This window comes from Halichoeres trimaculatus, unplaced genomic scaffold (genome assembly GCF_033239565.1).
Source record: "Halichoeres trimaculatus isolate MK-OKI-2021-1 unplaced genomic scaffold, fHalTri1.1 fHalTri1_scaffold_10, whole genome shotgun sequence".
NCBI classification, from domain to species: domain Eukaryota; kingdom Metazoa; phylum Chordata; class Actinopteri; order Labriformes; family Labridae; genus Halichoeres; species Halichoeres trimaculatus.
The window spans coordinates 36,578,361-36,592,801 of NW_027437187.1; the positions used below are offsets into that span (position 1 = coordinate 36,578,361).

Below are 14,441 nucleotides of genomic sequence, written 5' to 3' on the forward strand. Positions count from 1 at the left end.
GCTTTACCACAACTAAAGGTTAAAACAGAAGCTAAAGGCTAAAGTCTAACACTAAAGCTAGAGGTAAAGAAAAAAGGCTAATGGCTTTAACACAAGCTAAAGGCCAAAACACATGCCAAAGGCTAAAACACAAGCTTAAGGCTAAAAAACAAGCTAATGGTTAAAAAAAAGAAGAAGCCAAAGTCTTAAATATGAGCTTAAGGCTAAAACATGGGCTAAAATCTAAAACACAAGCTAAAGGCTAAAAAAGAGGTTGACTTATTTGTGATAATATTTCATTTAAAAAAACTTGACGAACACATTTTTCTTGTCCCATTGGCGGATTTTTTTACTCATTTTAATTGATTCAAAACCTCATTTTTGTCTCTAAATAACTTGAAATGAGACATTTTTCTGGACTGACCGGGTGAATGTGGCTTATTTTAAGTCTAAAAGGACATTTTTTACCCAAAATAAAACAAAAACACTTGATGAGATTTCGTTTTTTTTTCAGTGCAGAAACTTTGTTTAAAGGGAAGTTTTTGGGTCCTCTGGTTGAAACAGCTCATGAAAAGACTTGGCTCCTGCCCGCAGTGCCAAAACTTCAACCAAAAGCAGGTTTGATGCAGTAAAACATGTAGAAGTAATGAGATGCATGTTTTTGTCTTCATTTCGTGTCTTAAACCAAACTGAAAGAAGAATTCACTGAACTTAATGTTGTGGAGAAACCACTTCCTGAGAGTCCAGTTTAAGAGATTCTATAAAATGAGTGTTAATGGTTTTAGGAAACAAGCGTCAGCGCTCTCACTTCACTTCATCTCTTTAACACGACGGTATCGATGTCAGGCTCACAGCGGACATGTGGCGAGTGTTTTCGTGTCTGTCGTTGAAGGATAAACCTCTCACAGCTGACTCCGGCTCGCCGTCGGATCCAGTTTCTGACACCTGCGTTTAACGGCTCCGTTCCCATACTCTCCCCGCGTCTCTGAAGGGAGTTGGTTTTCAGAGGAGCTATTAACACGGTTCCCCGTGGATGATGACTCCAGATCTGACCCTGACCCTTTTCTCGTCTCCAAAACATGAAGGCAGTACTTATAAAATGTAAACCTGGGGGAAGCCAGCTGTTCCCCGGCTGAGAGATCGATGTTTACGCAAAGAAAGAAACGTAGAGAAGTTTTCTGTTTTGATTCAGCTTTTCTCTCCCCGTCCAGTCTTTGAGGATGCCTCTGGGTCTGAAGTACTCCTGCCCGTCAGAGAGCACCTGGAAGCTCGCCGTGTCCTCCCTGCTCAAGGTCCTCTCCATCGGACTGCCCGTCGCACGCCAGCACGCCTCATCTGGAAAGTTTGACACCATGTGGCCTGAGCTGGCCAACGCCTTTGAAGACTTCCTGTTCACCAAAAGGTACGACCTGCAGAGTCACAAACACTTTGCATTAAAGACCTGAGCACTAATCTGTTTGTTTCTCCCGTTTCCAGCATCCCTCCTGATAACCTGTCCATTCAGGAGTTCCAGAAGAACGAAACCATCGACGTGGAGGTAAATACAAACGCCGGCGTCCTGAACCGTGTCTGTGAGGCAGGAAACGTCGTCACCGTGTTCTTTTCTTTCCAGGTGGTCCAGCTGATCAGCACAGAGATTTTGCCGTTTGCCAACTTCATCCCCAAAGACTTCGTGGGCCAGATCATGGCCATGCTCAACCGCGGCTCCATCCACTCCCAGTCTCCCTCCTTCACAGGTGAGCTTTCCAGAACAGTCTCTACCTTTGGCAGCGTCAGGATCTGCCTGCGTCTCTCAAAGCCGTCCAAGTTTCAGATCAAACCATGGAGAGCGCGTTTGTTTGCCGAGTTCCTCCCCGTGGCTCAGCACCAACACGCTCCTCAGACAGCAAAGCCCCATCTGTCCACTCCCTGGAAACCGCTCTGATCATGTGACTGTTCCCCATCCACAGAGGCAGAGATCGACGTGAGGATGAGGGAGGACTTCTCCAAGGTGTGCTTCGAGACTCTGCTTCAGTTCTCCTTCAGCAACAAGGTGTCCACCCCGCAGGAAGGGTACATCTCCCGCATGGCGCTCTCTGTGCTCCTCAAGAGGTCCCAGGACGTTCTGCGGCGCTACGTGGAGGACGAGAGGTTGAGCGGGCGCTGCCCCCTGCCCAGGTACAACCCAGGATTCACTGAACACGTCCTCATAACTAATCAGGTGTTAGTGTGAGACTTTCCGCAATTCACACCAGGAAACCTAAGAAGCCAAGGGTCCTCAACCCGTGGCTCTTTGACTCCTCTGCAGTGGCTCCTTGTAGCTTGTAGCTTTAAAAATATTGTTGAAATAAAGAATTGTCATTTTTCTTACAGAGGGTATTGATGATAAAAGACACTGACACTAAATCAAATCCTGCGTTAACATTTTTTAAAGTTAATATTCATCACATCTGTCAATAAAGCCTGCCACCGCTCTACTCATGTTTTACACCCCTATAATAACTAATTGAAGAAAATGGCAATACAAAAACATTATGAGTTGAGCAACAGTATCATTATACAGTATGAAATTCAAGAATTCATTCAAAACTTTTAAAATTGGTTAAAAATGTTTTTTTTTCAAATTTTAAGATTTCTTTATTTTTTTGACTAAATATTCTGTTCTTTTCTTTCAACATTAAAAACTCAACATTTTATTTTTTTTCATTTTTTTCTTTTTTTTTGCCAAAATTTTTTTTTTCAACTTTTAAGACTTGACCGTTTCAAAAACATAATCTTTTTTTTATATTTTTAGAATTTTAGAACTCAATATTCTTTAATTTTTGTGTATTTTAAAAGTTTTTTTTTATTTTTTTGGCAAAATATTGTTCTGTTTTGTTTTTTATTTTAACACTCCACATTTTTTATTTTTTTTTGTATTTTAAAAGTTGTTTTTTGAAAAAACATTATTTTACTTTTTTATTGTTACTTTTTTAACTACACATTTTTTGATTTTCTTTCATTTTCATGATATTCTTTAAAATTTTGCAATTTTTGACATTTAAAAATTTTGAAAAATTTTCAACTTTTGAAATTTCAATTTTTTGTATTCATGCAATTTTATTATATTTCATTATTTTAATTTTGCAAATTTATTTCATTTAATTTTTTAAAATCTTTGTGATGTTTTCAATTTTTAAATTGTTAAAAAAATTTGAAATTTTGGAATAGTCTTTTTTTTTTATTTTTATAATTTCAGAATTTTGGACAAATTCTTTAAAAATTGAAATTTAAGATGTCACATGTACAATTTTCTTCAGTTAAAAAATCTTGTTTCAATAATTATTCACTTGATTTTATCTGTGTATAGAATTTTATCCCCTTTTTATGTCTTTATTGTGAAGATAAAGTAGATTTTGTGTCTCCTGAATGACTTTAATCCAGGTGAGCTGAGGAAAAATGGCTCCCATGAAAGTAAAGGTTGCAGACCCCTGATCTTTACTGTGAAGAGCTGTAATTTACAGAGTCATCACCATAAAAATGATATGAGGCTTTGTAACATTTTAAATTGAGAACAGAAGGTGTCCTAGGACTGAGCCTTGAGGTACCCCTTTTATGGCCTCAAAAAGTAGAACTTACTCCAGCCATGTCATCACACTTCAAAAGTCTGATCCACAGAGTCAAATGCAGATAAAAAACTTTAAGTTGAGGCAGAAATGGCCGAGCGCTCCAGGTTGCGCCCATTTCCTACCCATAGGAAGGAAAAAGAAGAGATGAATGTTGGTGTTAGTCCGTCACGTTTGAGACGGTTTTCTTCCAGCTTTCAGCTCGCTGTGGCTCCACAGAGACGTTAACATCTTAAAACATCCTTATGGCTCTCAAAAACAGCTTCAGGCGACTTCAGGGCGCTGATCACATAAAACCAGAGATCTCTGAGAGAAAGGAGCAGTCTGAGGGTTTTTAGAGCTTCTCAAACGTATCTTAGTGAAATCACCAGGCTTTCTGAGGGAGGGTTTGCGAATGAGTGACGCAAAAACAGGTTTTTTCTCACAGTCGATCTGACTGCAGCTGGATTCAGAGAGGATCTGCTGCCTATGATCGATGCCCGTTGGTAACTGAAGTCTTTGCTTTGATTGGTTTCAGGCAACAAGTGACGGAGATCATCTTCGTCCTGAAAGCGATCAGCACTTTGATGGACTCTCTGAAAAAGACTCAGCCAGAGAACGGTGAGTATCAGAGGGTTTGCAGAGCTCGTTTCAGACGACCTGTGGGGATTTGTTAAAGAGCTGATTCTCTGATCGCCTCCAGTAACTCTTCCTCTCCTCTTCTTCTTCCCTTCGCGCTCAGTGGACGGGAACACGTGGGCTCAGGTCATCGCTCTGTACCCCACGCTGGTCGAGTGCATCACCTGCTCCTCATCCGAGGTGAGCTCGGCCCTGAAGGAGGCCCTGGGGCCCTTTAAAGACTTTATGCAGCCGCCGGTCTCCAGAGTCCAGAACGGCGAGTCGTGACCCGGCGGCTCCTGGAGCTCTGTGTTTTTTATAACCAAGAAATCTTGAATGTGTCTTCTCGACCTCGTGCTTTAAAGGAGCACGAACATGAACTCTCACGGTGACATGAAGCAGCCCTGAAGAAGATTCGAGGCCTTCTCGGACCGCGGTGGCGACGACCCTGACCTTCACACGCTCCATCGTCTGCTTCTCATGTGAGCTGATAACGCCTTCGCCCTCCACGCTCATCCAGACCGGCTGTGTCCTCCTCAGAGACTGAAATAACTGCAGTGTTGCCTCTGGGCTTAGTGTGTTTCTCTCTGGTCCTGAGGCCGACTCGATCGATGTACAGTGTGTGGTGACATGTTGTTGATGAAATCATTAGCAAAAAAAAGAAAGAGGGGCTTTATTGATCTGCAGAATGAACAGAAGAGACTTTTGCAGCATTTTCAACAGTGAGGATTTTATGCAAGAAAACAAATCTTACTGTAACATTCCACGTCATCTTTAGCCAGCCATCTGAGAAGGGATTTACTGTCTGCATACAATAAACGAGACGATTCTACGATCATCTGTGCCGTCTGCGCTCACTCACATCACATGAGCAGGTCCTGAAAAACCACCAGGAGCTTTTTATAAACACAGTTTATCATTGTTTCATTTTGGTTTAAAGCGTTAGAAACACCTGAACCCTGATGGGTCGAGAGAGGGAAAAAATGAGTGGGTATTTTTTACATTCTGTCTATCAGACCTTCCTACTAAAGGGCCTGATTTTCTGACTAACACGCTTTCTGATAATCAGACTTAAGGTCCTTGCCTTTTTCTGACTGGCAAGCTTTCAGATTTTGCGACCTACAGCCAGGCCTTCTGATTTTCTGACCAATGGTCCTTGTTATTTTCTGACTAACAGACCTTCTGCTTTCCTAAATAATGAGCCTCCTAATTTTCTGACCAACAAGCTTTCTGATTTCCTGACCAACAGACCCTCTAACTTTCCTGACAAATGGACTTTTATATTTTTCTGGCTAACAGGTCTTTTGATTTTATTACTATCAAACATGCCTTCTAATCTTCTGACTAACAGGTCTGTAGCTTTCCTGACAAAGGGCCTTCAGAATTTTCTGACTAACAGGCCTTTTGATTTTCTAAATGACAAGCTTTCTAATTTTCTGACAAACAGGCCTTCTTAATTTCTGACAGACCTTCTGATGTTCTGACTAACAGGTCTTTTGATTTCTTAACCGACAAGCTTTCTGATTTCCTGACTAACAGACCCTCTAAATTTTCTGACTAACAGGCCTTCTGATCTTCTGACTAACAGGTCATCAAATTTTCTGACTAACAAGCTTTCTGATTTCCTGACAAATGGACTTTTATATTTTTCTGGCAAACAGGTCTTTTGATTTTATTACTATTAAACAAGCCTTCTTCTTCTGACTAGCAGGCTGTCTAATCTTCTGACTAACAGGCATTTTGCTTTCCTGACAAGTGGGCCTTCAGAATTTTCTGACCAACAGGCTTTCCAATTTTCCTGACGAGCAGGCCCTCTAAATTTCCTGACTAATGGGCCTTCATATTTTTCTGGATAACAGGTCTTTTGATTTTCTTACTCACAAACAAGTCTTCTAATTTTCTGACTAACAGGCTTTCTGATTTCCTGACCAATGAACCTTCTTAATATGCTCTCTTAACAGGCCTTCTGATTTTCTGACTAAGGACGTGGTCACACTGGCCAACCGTGCCGTGCCTAAGCACACTTCAGCTGTAAAGCACGTTTGGAATGGCCAGTGTGACCGCGTCCTAACAGGCCTTTTGATTTCTTGACTTCCAGGCCTTCTTAATATTCTGACTAACAGGCCTTCTCAATTTTTTGACACACAGGTCTTTTAATTTTCTGACTGAGCAGCTCTCTGATTTGAACACATTTGTGTCAGGACCACTGGTTTAAAAAAGATATTGTTTCCATGCAGCCAGGTAAGGCCTAGTTTACACGGAGACTCCCGCAATGATTCTTCCTTTGCGTTTTCAAAAGCCGACCACGTTTACATGAGGACGGCGTGAAAATGATCCGCGTTCATACGACTCCAGGAGGACTAGTCACTTCTTCTGTTCTTTCTTTTTCTGCCGTTTTGTTGCGTGAGACGGTCGGCAATCCAACCATAACGCGTATTACCGCCAGCTACCGGTTCAACTGGAAATGTGGCTGAGCGCGGAGCCTTCACCTGAAACTGCGAGTGCGCATGCGGTGACGTCAGCGTTTCACCCTGAGACGCTCCGCTCTGTGTTTACACGAAGCTGGATGGAGGAGCGGATTCAGATCTTTCCACTCTGGGGAGCGTTTTCAAAAGTTTGCGTTTTCACTGAAAACGCAACGTGGTCTCGTCTAAACAGAAGGCCAAAACGCAACGAAATGTTTGCGGAATCGACCGTTTTCGGCGTCATGTAAACGGGGCCTAAATTTGTAGGTGTGGTTCTGCTCTGTGGGCTTCAGCCCCTTCCCTCTGCCTGAGTGGAACATCAGAGCCTGAGGCTGGAAGTGAACGCCGACAGTCTGTCTTTCAGATTCAGATCAGATATTAGATTGGAGTTAAGAGAATAGTCAGCAGACGACTTCACAGTGAGACTGATTTCACATCCTGTCTTCTTCAGTTCATGGATGAAACTCTGAGGATCCCTCAGGTTAAAGTGGACTCTGGGTCACAGGAACTTAAACAACTCTCCCTGTTTGTTTGTGACTTCTCCTCTGTTCTTCGTAAAGACACTTTCCTATTTTAAAACCTCTTCACATCTTTGAAACAAGATAAAGTAAAAATTCTCCGAAAAACGAACGCCGGCACATTAATCCGATTGTTCTGTGTTTCATCTGTTCGAACAGATCAGATGCTGCAGGCAGCCACCAGGGGGAGCTCCTATAGCTATGGCTTCACAAAGGATAACCAGAATACATTCTTTGTTCATATTTTAAGTTCCACACTTAAAAATGAGATTATCAGCGCTAATACAGGTTTTTTCTAAATGCTACTTCTAAGCTTCCTGATCAGGTCCAACAGGACCAGATTGATTTACAGCACATCTAAGTCTCTATGACAACACCACGCCAGCTGATGAAGTTTAGTAGAGAGAAGAGAGATCTGTGTTTTTCTCTGCTGAACACGATTTCTGTGATTAATTTTGTAGTGATGGTGGACACTGGAGCCTAACTGTCAGACAGAAAAAGGACAGAAGAGCAGAAGAAAGAGAAACAGGAGAGAGATAGAGCACCAGCTAAAGGCTAAAACATGAGCTAAAAGCTAATACATGGGCTAAAGGCTAAAACATCAACTAATAGTTAAATTCCAGGCCAAAAGCTAAAATACAAACTAAAGGCTGAAACATAAGCTGGAGGCTAAAACACAAGCTAAAAGGCTAAAACACAGCATAAAGTCTATGACAGGGGCTAAAACATAAGCTGAAGGCTAAAATAGAGTCTAAAGGTGAAAAAAACATGCTAAAGCAGGGAATAGAGGCTAAAACAGGAGATAAAAGTAAGAAAACAGGCTAAAGGCTAAAACACAAGCTGAAGGTTTAAACAAAGGGTTAAAAAAGAGCCTAAGGCTAAATTACAAGCTTAAAGCTAAAAAACAAGCTAAAGGCTCAAACAGGGGCTAAAAGTTAATACACAAGTTTAAAGCTACAACACAGGCTAAAGGCTAAAACACAAGCTGAAGGCTAAAATAAAGGCTAAAGGCAAAAACACCCTTAAGGCTTAAACAAGGGCCAAAGCATAAACATAAGCTGAAGGCTAAAAAATGAGCTTAAGTCTATAGAACACGCTAAAGACTTAAACAGGGACTAATGCCAAAACAGGAGTTAAAAGTAAAAAACTAGCTCAAAGGTAAAACAGAAACAGAAAACAAAGGCCAAAGGCTAAAAAACAAGCTAAAGGCTCTAACAGGGGCTTAGAGCTAATACATTAGTTATAGGCTTAAACATGAGCTAAAGGCTAAAACACCACCTCAAGGCTAAAACACAAGCAGTAGGCTAAGACAGGGGATAAAAGTAAGAAAACAGGCTAAAACATGAGCTAAATGCGAAAAAAACAATCTGAGGACTAAAACAGGGGATAGAAACTAAAACGAGATAAAAGCCTAAACACAGGCTAAAGGCTAAAACACTAGCTCAAGGCTAAGTCAAAGGCTAAAGGCTAAGACAGGAGCCAAAACATAAGCTGATGGCTAAAATAAAGGCTAAAGGCTAAAACACGCTTTAGGCCTAAACAAGGGCCAAAAGCATAAACATAAGCTGAAGGCTAAAAAAATGAGCTTAAGGCTAAAGACTTAAACATGGACTAGATGCCAAACATGAGTTAAAAGTAAAAAACTAGCTAAAAGGTAAATAGAAACTAAAGGCTAAAACAAAGGCTAAAGGCCAAAAAACAAGCTAAAGGCTAAAATACAAACGAAAGGTTTAAACAGGTGCCAAAAGCAAATACATAAGTTTAAAGCTAAAACATGAGATAAAGGCTTAAACACAAGCTCAAAGCTAAATCACAGGCTTCAGGCTAAGACAGGGGCTAAAACATAAGCTGAAGGCTAAAACATGCTAAAGGCTAAAACAGGGGCTAAAAGCAAAGACATAAGCTGAAGGCTAAAACAAACAAAAAACAATCTGAGGACTAAAACAGGGGCTAGAAAGTAAAACAAGAGATAAAAGCCTAAACAAAGGCTAAAGGCCAAAGCACAAGTTGAAAGGCTTAAATACAAGCTAAAGTCTTTAAAACAAGCTAAAGGCTAAAAAATGAGCTAAAGGCTTTAACAGGGGCTAAGAGCTAATACATTAGTTAAAGGCTTAAACACGCGCTAAAGGCTAAAACACAAGCAGAAGGCTAAGACAGGGGCTAAAACATAAGCTGAAGGCTAAAACGTGCTAAAGGCTAAAACAGGGGCTAAAAGCAAAGACATAAGCTGAAGGCTAAAACATGAGCTAAATGCGAAAAACAATCTGAGGACTAAAACAGGGGCTAGAAGCTTTGACAAGGGATAAAAGCTCAAACACAGGCTAAAGGCTAAAACACGAGCTAAAGGCTAAAGTGGCGTATTTGTAAAAAAGTTGTCTTGAACAAAGAATCTTTGATGCAGTTATTGACCCATCACATGTACCAGTCTCTAACATTCAAGGTTCAACTGTTTTTAATAACTTTTAATCAAATTAATCTATTTCAGGAAAAAAAAAAAAAGTAGTTTTTTGAAACTCAGTCTCACATGGACACAGGAAATAATCATGTTATGAACATGTTACTGTGTTTTTATGGCATTTAATCATTATTTCATATAGATATAAAGATGTTAGATATAAAATCGTGATTTATTCTCATCTCTGTTTTCATGGATGATACAGTTTATCAATGGATGGATGGATGGATGGATGGGTGGATGGATGGGTGGAGTGAGCAGTAGGTGGTGTTGTCATAAGGAAACCTCTGCAGTGGAAAACACCTCTTATCTCCTCACATCCACCCCTCTCTCTGCTCTCGCTGCTCTCTCTGTTCCCGCTCCACATCCAGGCTTTTAATCCCTGCGGGCTGCACGGACCCATGCGCCCTCTGCGCGTCCCCGCGGAGGTCCCCGAGCCTGCGCTTTTGGATTATCCACTGGGTCATACGAGGGGAGAGGACCAGTTTGTGGTTTGCATTGAAGAAAGGGAGGAAGGAGGAGGGAGGGGAGAGGAGGAGGAGGAGGAGAGCGGAGGGTCCGCTTGGGCGGGGTTTCCCTCTTATTTCAAGTCTGCACAGAAGAAGGAGAGGAAGAGGAGAGGACGGAGCTGCGTGGGAATGTGGACGCGCACGGAGCAGCTTTTTTTTTTTTTTTAACCTTCACGACGTTTCTCTTTGTCTGTGTCGACCTGTCGCTGGATCCCGCTCCCCCTGCGTCTCCCCAGCACTGGCTGAGGTAGTAGTTTGTGCTGTTGGTTGGGTTGTGACTCTGCCCGCTATGGAGATGACTGCGCAAGCTACTGCCTTGCTAGTGCTGGTGCCTCCACTTCAGCGCTGCTCGCTGCGCTCCGGCTCCAGCTCGGGAAGGGACGGACAGCCTGGGAGGGCGCGCTCGGACGCGTCGAGCTGCTCTTTCTGATCCGGAGCATCCTGTGCTTGCATTTTAAACCTCTGTACCACATTTGATCCAATAAAGCAGAGAAGGAGTGATGGGGAAAGCACTTTGTTGTGTGCAGTTTTTAATCTGACACCGCCTCAGTCACTGTTTACGCACCGTGATGTCCTTTTTCCCTGCAGGATGGAGGCTCCAGCTGTGCGTGCCCCCCTGTGCATGCTGGGGAGTGTTTTTAAAACGCTGTGCTCTGGATCTGCATGGTTTTTGTGCAGCCCCTGAGGCGGAGTGGGCTGTGTAAAGAAGCATGTAGGTCAACTGTACTGTTGCTATGAGAGGAGGAGTGACGTGGCTCCTGCTGCCCACAGAGGTATCCTACAATACATCTGCTCACACACACACACACACACACTCACACACACACACACTGAGGCTGGCTTCATGGCTCTCCCCAACCTCCTTTGTTGATAGTGCTGCATACCATCACACTGGAGCAGATAGTGTGTGTGAGAGTGTGTGTGTGTGTGTGTGTCCTGTGCAGGGCCGGAGCTCAGACGTAAATCTGTGCAGCACTGTTGGCTTTAATAATCTGATTATTATGCTAAATCTGGACGCCTCGCTCCTAAAACTCGATGGTATGCACAGACAGACGCACCACATGACCTCCCCCCACCCCCCACCCCTACCCTGCCCCCCCCCCCCCCCCCCCCCCAGCCACGGCGCTGGAGCAGCGGTGTCCTCACTGAGCTCTGAGCTCAGCGCTGATGTGGGTCATGCTGTTGTGACTTAACCTTTTGAAATCCTCTCTCTGCTGCCCGCCAGCATCTGCTCTGCTCTGTGTCACATTAGCATGGGCAGTCAGGGGTCTCATGGTGGGGGTGGGGGGTGGGGTAATGAGCTTTGATTGGCTGCAGGGGGCAGGCAGCGTGCCCGGGTCGATGAAACCGTGCAGGGGCTGCAGTCCTGCGCTCGATGTTGGATCCTCCCTTTGACCTTCCAGGGCAAAGGGTTCTCAACCTGTGGCTCTGGACCCTCATACTGACTCCGCTGGGGCTTCTTGTAGCTTTAAAAAGTTATGGTAAAAATAAAGATAAGAAGTTCACCGCTGAGGAGACAGCAAAATGTAGAAAATTGGCAAAACAACAAAACATGATGAGTTGAGCAAAAGTAGTAGCAAGTTTTTGTTATTTTTTGGCGAAATTTTAAAATGTCAAAATTGGTAGCATTTTTTTCCAAGTTAATTTTTAGTTATTTATTTTCTATTTTGCGAACTAATGATTTAAAAAAAAAGTCCAGATTTTTTTCAAGATTAAATATCAACATTTTTTTCTGAATGTTTGCAATTTTTTAAAATTTCAAAATTTTTTAAAAATTTGAGCTGATTTTTTTTAAGTTTAAGACTTTTTTTTTTTAATTTTTGCAAATTATTTATTCTAAAAAAATTTAAATTCCATTGGTAGCATTTAAAAAAAAATTCAAGTTAATTTTTAGTTATTTATTTTTTATTTTTGCAATCTAATGATTTAAAAAAAATCCATTTTTTTTCAAGATTAAATTTCAACATTTTTTAAAAATGTTTGCAATTTTTGACATTTCAAAAATTTTAAAAATTTGAGCTGTTAAAGTTTAAAGACTTTTTTAAAAAAATTCAAATTATCTAATCAAAAAAACATTTGAACTCTAATTTTTTTAAATTCAAATTTCACTTTTTGGGGGGAAATTTTTGCAATTTTTTTAACATTACAAAAAATGTTAAAATTTAAGCTCTTTTTTTTTTAGTTTAAAGATTTTTTTCAAATTACTGAATCTTAAAAAAAACAAAAAATTAAATTTTTTAAGTTAAATTTCAAGATTGGTTTTGCAATTTTTTGACATTTCAAAATCTTTGAAAATTTTGCTCATTTATTAAATTTTAAATTTTTTGATTTTTTTTTTCAAATTAAAATAATGGCAAATCTTTTGAAAGTTTTGCAATGTTTTACATTTCAAAAATGTTTTTAATTTTTCTGAATATTCTTTTTTTGCTGTTTTTTTTAATTTTAAATTTTTATAATATTTGCAAATTTATTAAAGGAAAAAATCAATACATCACATGTTCAACTTCATTAATAAAAAAAACGTAATTATTTTAATCAAGGCGAGCTGAGATGAAAATGGCTCCTATGAAGGTAAAGGTTGCAGAGCCGTGATCCAGGGAGACTCCAGTGAAACATTGATGGGGTCCCTCCTCTTGTCCTGGTTCTGGTTCTCCTGGTAAACAAACAGCCTGACACCACAGAGTGTCTCATGTCGAAGCTCCAGGGTCAGACCCAGCATCATCCATCACCTCAGAGTGGAAAGAAAGCGTCTCTGTGGAGCAGAGAGCAGCTCCTGTCCTCCTCACCTGTCTCCTGTCAGACTCTGGTTGAGCGGGCCCTCAGATAAATCAGATTAATCTGATAAATCAGATTAATCTGATAAATCACTCAGGAGCAGAGATTCGGGGCCCCCAGGGGCCCGCTCAGCCGCTCAGATGGGGATCACAGGCGGCCTCGCCCTCCTGAAGACACCGCTCAGCTTCATGTGAGTCTGCAACAAACCTCCACGAGTTTCCTCTGGGGTCACAGCGTCTCTCTGACCTCCATCTGGACCGTTCACAGGCTGCTGGTTCAAAACCCACAGCTCCACAGCTGATGACTGTAAATCAGTTTTTATCAGGAGAGGGTTAAAAAAACATGTCTGAGCAAAAAAGACAAAAAGAGGAGCTTAAAAGAGAAGACATCAAAATGTTTAAGGGTAAAATGGGGTTGGGGTTGTTTGGGGTTGCTTCTTTCTTCCACCATTCACTTCCTTTCTTCCTTCCTCCCTTTCCTTAATTCCTATTTTCTTTTCATTTCTTACTTCTTTCCTTCTTTCCGTCTTTCTTTCTTTATCTCCCCTCCCTTCCTTTCTTCCTTTCCTTGTTCCTTTTTCTTTTCAATCTTCCTTCCATTCCTCTCTTCTTCTTTCCTTCCTTCCTTCCTCCCTTACTTCCTTCATCTCATCCCTTTCCATCCTTTACTTCCTTCCTCCATTATTTTCACCCTTTCCTTCCTTTCCCTCTTTGTCATTTCCTTTCTTTCCCTCTTATCTACCTCAGGTTCCTTCTTTCTTTCCTTCATTCTTCCTTTCTTGTCCTTCCTTCCCTTCCTTTCTTTTTTCCTCCCTTTCCTTAATTCCTTACTTCATTCCTTCCCTTATCTTTCCTCCCTTTCTTCCTTTATCTCATCCTTTCTTTTATCCTTCACTTCCTGCCTTTCTTCTTTCCTTTTTTTCCTTCCAATCTGCCCGGTAGATAGGAGGGGGAGAAAGGAAATGAAAAACATGGTTTTCTTTCTTCCTTTCCTCCACTTTTCCTCCCTATCTTCCATCATTTTCTTCCTATCTTCCTTCCTTTCCTTCCCCTAATCTATCCTTTTCTTTCCTTCCTTCTGTCATATTTAAGGTCAGAGTGGTCTGAATCTGAAAACCAGTCCTGATCAAATCCAGATCTTGATCCTGTCATAAAAACATCCTGACATATTTCTCCCGTAGCGCCCCCTAATGGGGTCTTGGTCAGAAGCAGAATTTGCTGATGTTTACACAGCAGGTAACACTGCAGAAAACTGACCACTGATCATCTGGATCAGAGACACCTAAGGGACAGGTGAGCTGTGATGTCATCAGTCTGTGACACATTGAGTGATTTTTACAGAAATAATAGAAAAAAAAAACGTTTTCATGTTGGAGGAAAGTTTGGACTCTCAAATTAATTTCATGTTAATTGTTGAGAATTAAATCTGATTTGGAAACAACACCTCAACGATTGTTTTTCACTCAGATTTGAAAAGAAATCACAATCTTTCCTCCGCCCTCGCCCCCCCCAGCAGCTCGGCTCCTCGGCTCCTCTGCTCACTGGCTCCTTGACTCCTCG

General features: G+C 41.4%; 1 protein-coding gene across 2 annotated transcripts in view; it reads left to right on the forward strand.

Moving 5' to 3' along the window:
* The window catches only part of mon2 (MON2 homolog, regulator of endosome-to-Golgi trafficking), a 68,833-nt gene extending 63,841 nt beyond the window's left edge, over positions 1 to 4,992 (forward strand). For both annotated transcript variants that reach the window (XM_074677134.1, XM_074677135.1), the window contains 6 exons: positions 1,191 to 1,381; positions 1,456 to 1,516; positions 1,592 to 1,715; positions 1,929 to 2,136; positions 4,081 to 4,163; positions 4,285 to 4,992. In XM_074677134.1, coding sequence (XP_074533235.1) covers positions 1,191 to 1,381; positions 1,456 to 1,516; positions 1,592 to 1,715; positions 1,929 to 2,136; positions 4,081 to 4,163; positions 4,285 to 4,448 — 831 coding nt within the window. In that variant the 3' untranslated portion in view covers positions 4,449 to 4,992. The remainder of the gene's footprint in view (positions 1 to 1,190; positions 1,382 to 1,455; positions 1,517 to 1,591; positions 1,716 to 1,928; positions 2,137 to 4,080; positions 4,164 to 4,284) is intronic.
* Positions 4,993 to 14,441: the final 9,449 nt, after the last annotated feature.